Source organism: Eschrichtius robustus, chromosome 19 (assembly GCF_028021215.1).
Source record: "Eschrichtius robustus isolate mEscRob2 chromosome 19, mEscRob2.pri, whole genome shotgun sequence".
Taxonomy (NCBI): Eukaryota; Metazoa; Chordata; class Mammalia; order Artiodactyla; family Eschrichtiidae; genus Eschrichtius; species Eschrichtius robustus.
Window position 1 is genome coordinate 61,887,373 of NC_090842.1, and position 4,502 is coordinate 61,891,874.

Below are 4,502 nucleotides of genomic sequence, written 5' to 3' on the forward strand. Positions count from 1 at the left end.
GGACAGGGCCTACTAAGTTCACAAGATCATGCTTTCCTCCAACGGTGAGGTAGAACTTTATCTTTTACATGGAGCTTGAACAGTGATGGGCTCCAGCCTGACCCCTAGTGGATTCCTCGAGGAGAACATGTGAGGGTTCCCCTTCCTCCCCATCTTAGCCAACACTTACCTTTTGACTTTTTGATGATAGCCATCCTAACAGGTGTGAGGAGATACTTAATTGTGGTATTGGTTTGAATTTCCCTGATGATTAGTGATGTTGAGTACCTTTTCGTATACTTGTTGGCCATTTGTACGTCTTCTTTGGAAAAAATGTCTATCCAGGTCTTCAGCCATTGGTACAGACATTGTGGAAAAGAATATGGATGTTCCTCAAAAAACTAAAAATAGAACTGCCATGTGATCCAGCAATCCTACTTCTGGGTATATATTCAAAGGGAATAAAGTCACTATCCTGAAGAGATATCTGTACCCCCAAGTTCATTGCAGCATTTTTCACAGTAGCCAAGATACAGAAACTAAGTCTCCATCGATGAATAAATGAATAAAGAAAATGATATATTATATCATATATCATATATATTATATCATATGATATTATATGTATATATAATGGAATAATATTCAGCCTCCACCATGATCAAAATCCCCCAACATTTGTTACCGTCTATGAACCTACACTGATACCTCATTATCGCCCAAAGTCCATACACTTTTTTTTAAGGGTCTACTTTTACACAGTTAGCAAGAAAAGTACTGAGGCTGGAATATAGTTTTCCATATCAAAATCTATAGTCCATAATCAAAACCCCAACTTATTTACAGCTGGATGACCTTCAACTCATATCTCAGAAAAAAAACAAAACAAACCCTTTTAATGAGAGTCTTACATCCTCCTTTGCCGACAAAAACTGTAGAATCTTTCCCATGAGAACGATTAAATCTCTTCATCCCCTCCCCCAATAAATCTCACCGTCAATCGCAATATTTCCAAATCTTGTCCTTGTTATAATTCTGGGTCAGTGAACACCATGTTTTCCCAAATGAATCCCCATCATCGGTACATTCCCAGTATATCAGGTGTCTGTACCAGAAGGGAAACACACATTTTGCAAAGTCTACAGAGAAGAGAGAAGCAGTCAGAATAAGAATTCTATTTTGTACCTCCCCTTTGCCACACACACACACACACACACACACACACACACACACACACTTCCCACTCCATTTGCTCTGCTCTGTTCCACCAGAAGCATATGAAAGCAGTACTGGTGAGGGATTGAGGTTCTGCTGAAAGATTTCTTTTCAAGGTAACATGGTTGAAGCACTCATAATATACGTTTGGTGCAATGTGATTTTCATACTGTCAGAGAACTGTGCATCCCTTATTTTCGCAAGTTAATTGACTGCAGATTCCCTTTTCAGAACCCTCTTGTGATCTCACCGACCCTCAGCGCCCAAGACAAAAATGACCACCTTGTATTCAGAGGCAAGACACTCACCTTCTTCAGAACAATACTTCCAATATCCTTCATAAGTTTCATTCAAGGAGCACCACTTGTGTTTTGCATTGAACTTGACACAGTCATAGAAGATTCCATCTCTATAGTGGAATGGAAAGAAGCACTTGCCATCTAGAGAAAACAAAAATTCTTCATCTCTCTCTGGGACTGTTAGTTGAGATGCTACAAAGGTACTTCCTGTTGGGTGTAGGGGCAGAGGGCCAGGGGTTGCACTGAGCTAGGACCTAGTTCTATTGAACAATATTGAGTCACACAATAGCAGAGCTGCTGGATCTCTACTAATAAAGGGGTTTTTTTGTTTGTTTGTTTGTTTTATACTCCTCCTTCTGTCCCACTTTTTTCCATGGCATAAACAGTCTTGAAATTTTGCTTAGCATTTGGCCCCAGTTCCAGAAATATACCTTAAGCTTAGAAACATAAATGTGGGCATCTATCTATTAAATGATTACCACCACATCCCGCCGTATCTCTTTTCTTCACCCTCTTCCACCATCATACACACTCATACACACTCATACACACACAATGTGATAGCCTGGTTTGTATCTTTCCACACTTTTCTCCATGCCCATGTGGGTATCTCTCTCTCTCTCAATCATCTATTTCCATCCATAAAACATATATATAACCATGCAACATATATGTTATTTATTATTATTATTATTATTATTATTCACACACAGAGACACACAGGCACACGTACACAGATTTTTTGCTCCCTCCCAAAATGAATCATACTTTATATCCATAACTTGAGTCTCTAACTTAACACATCACAGAAATCCTTTTAAACTTATCCTTTTAACTTTTGTAGCTCTCATTCCTATTGCTGATTCTTATTCTGTGATATGGATTTTACCACAATTTATTCAATTTCCCATATTCAGATTTTTTCCCTGCCGTAAATAAAGTTCAGCAAACATCCCAGTATGTAAATTCTTATGTATCAAAGCATTTTTTTCTATCAGATAGAATCCCCAAAGCAAGGTTATTAGGTTAAATCGTATATAAATTTTTAACATTGATGGATATTGCTTTCTCAAAGGATAATAGCAATTCGTCCTTCCTAACAATGAGCTCTTTTACCTGACTTTTCACCAGCATGAAGCATTTCTACACTTTTTTAAATGGTGACTTTTCTAACAGGTGATTCCTGCTTTAAAAGATCTCCTGGTTCTTAAGGCACATCTATATTTTCCTGCACTTTCTTCTTACATTAAATGTGTTTTGTTTCTTTCACATTTAGTATTTGATTGGACAGGAGTTTACTTTTGTATATAATACAAGAGGGGAGTGCAACTTTATTTTCTTCCCAGTAGATATTCAGTAAGACAAACTGATGGTAAAATAAACCACCTGTACATTTAAACATCCACACATTTGAAACCATGTATTAAATTCTAATATATCCTGGGATCCATTCTATATTTTCTATCAAGGTCTTGAAATTACTGGAGAGGTAGATGGTGGTAAAATGGACAGGGTCTGGAGCCAACAAACAACAGAAAATATTTCTCCTTCTCCTCTGCCCCTCCCCCCCTCCTTCTCCTGCACTTTCTTCACCTCCTCCTCTTCATTATCATTATTATTATTATTACTGGACACTTTCTATGCAGATACCATGCTATTTATATTACTATATTTGTGGTTTGTTTAAATATCTGATAATACAAGGTATTTCTCCACTCCAGTACTATTTTTGTTCATAATATTCCTAATTACTATTGGACTTTTTTTTATATATGAGTTGTTCTGTATGAACTTTAAAATCAAGTATTCTCTATTAGATTGGCAGAAATTAAAGAGTAGAAACATAAAGTGCCCGGGAAAGTTCAGAGTGATTTCTCTTTCTTGTTTTTCTTTTTTATTTTATTTTTTTATTTTTGGCTGCGTTGGGTCTTCATTGCAGCAAGCGGGGGTTACTCTTCGCTGCGGTGCGTGGGCTTCTCATTGCGGTGTCTTCTCTTGTCGTGGAGCACAGGCTCTAGGCGTGCGGGCTTCAGTAGTTGCAGCGTGCGGGCTGAGTAGCTGTGACTCACAGGCTCGCAGGCTCAGTAGTTGTGGTGCACGGGCTTAGTTGCTCCGCGGCATGTGGGATCTTCCCGGACCAGGGCTCGAACCCGTGGTCTCCTGCATTGGCAGGCGGATTCTTAACCACTGTGCCACCAGGGAATCCTCTTGTTTTTCTTTATTTGTTTACAAGGTACTCATATTACATTTCATGAAAGGAGAAAAAAAGATTTTTTACCAGGAAAAAAATCCCATTGATTTCCCCATTTTTACAAAATTAAAAGAAAATATGCTTTCTAGCAGTTTTCTGATCAACCTACCTTTGACTTCTGGAAGGTGAGTTATAGTTTCTGAAAAATAAAATTTGAAGCTGACGTTTATTTCACTATTCTCATGTCTTCCAACCAAGATCATGGCATGATCTTCTATGTTTTTTAGAAATTGCTTTATGTTCTTCAATATGATTTTATCATTTACTTTATATAAGTCCTGCATATTTCTTGCTGATGTAACCCCAAAGCATTTTTTGACATTGATATAAAACAGAATGATTTCCTTTTCTATCAATGTCTAGTTGGTCCTTACCAGTATAGAGAAAAACCTTTGACTGTTGTATGTCTATCTTAAATCCAGCCATATAACCTGATTCTCTTTCTAAAACTAGTCATCTTTACTAGTTTTCCTAGGGGTTTTAAGTATACAATCATAAAATAATTTTGCCTGTTACGTTCTGTAGGCTTACAGATTATGTCCTTTTGGAAATATCACATATGTTAGAAAAATATGTGATATCCTCCCAATAATGTTAATTAGTACTGTTTACAATAGACACCTCTGTGCTTTCCTGGTTTCAGTTGGAATGACATTAGGGTTAAGGATGTTCATTTCAGCACAGTTAATAACAGTCAAAAAAAAAAAAAAGAAAATCCAAAAATATCAAACTAAAGGAATTTTAAAATAAAATATAAC

General features: G+C 37.0%; 1 protein-coding gene across 1 annotated transcript; it reads right to left on the bottom strand.

Moving 5' to 3' along the window:
* Window positions 1-975: 975 nt before the first annotated feature.
* Window positions 976-3,947, bottom strand: LOC137752456 (binder of sperm protein homolog 1-like). Its single transcript, XM_068527155.1, has 3 exons — window positions 3,854-3,947; window positions 1,503-1,634; window positions 976-1,118 (listed from the first exon to the last, which is right to left on the bottom strand). Exons 1-3 carry the CDS (start codon window positions 3,945-3,947, stop codon window positions 976-978), a joined length of 369 nt encoding a protein of 122 aa, XP_068383256.1.
* Window positions 3,948-4,502: the final 555 nt, after the last annotated feature.

What these genes read in the sequence shown, in the direction of transcription:
- LOC137752456 (XM_068527155.1), bottom strand. Translation starts at nt 3,947, where the DNA reads ATGATCTTGGTTGGAAGACATGAGAATAGTGAAATAAACGTCAGCTTC. An exon ending in TCACCTTCCAGAAGTCAAAG is followed by an intron (nt 1,635 to 3,853) that starts GTAGGTTGATCA and finishes TGTTTTCTCTAG; the next exon opens with ATGGCAAGTGCTTCTTTCCA. An exon ending in GAAGTATTGTTCTGAAGAAG is followed by an intron (nt 1,119 to 1,502) that starts GTGAGTGTCTTG and finishes TCTTCTCTGTAG; the next exon opens with ACTTTGCAAAATGTGTGTTT.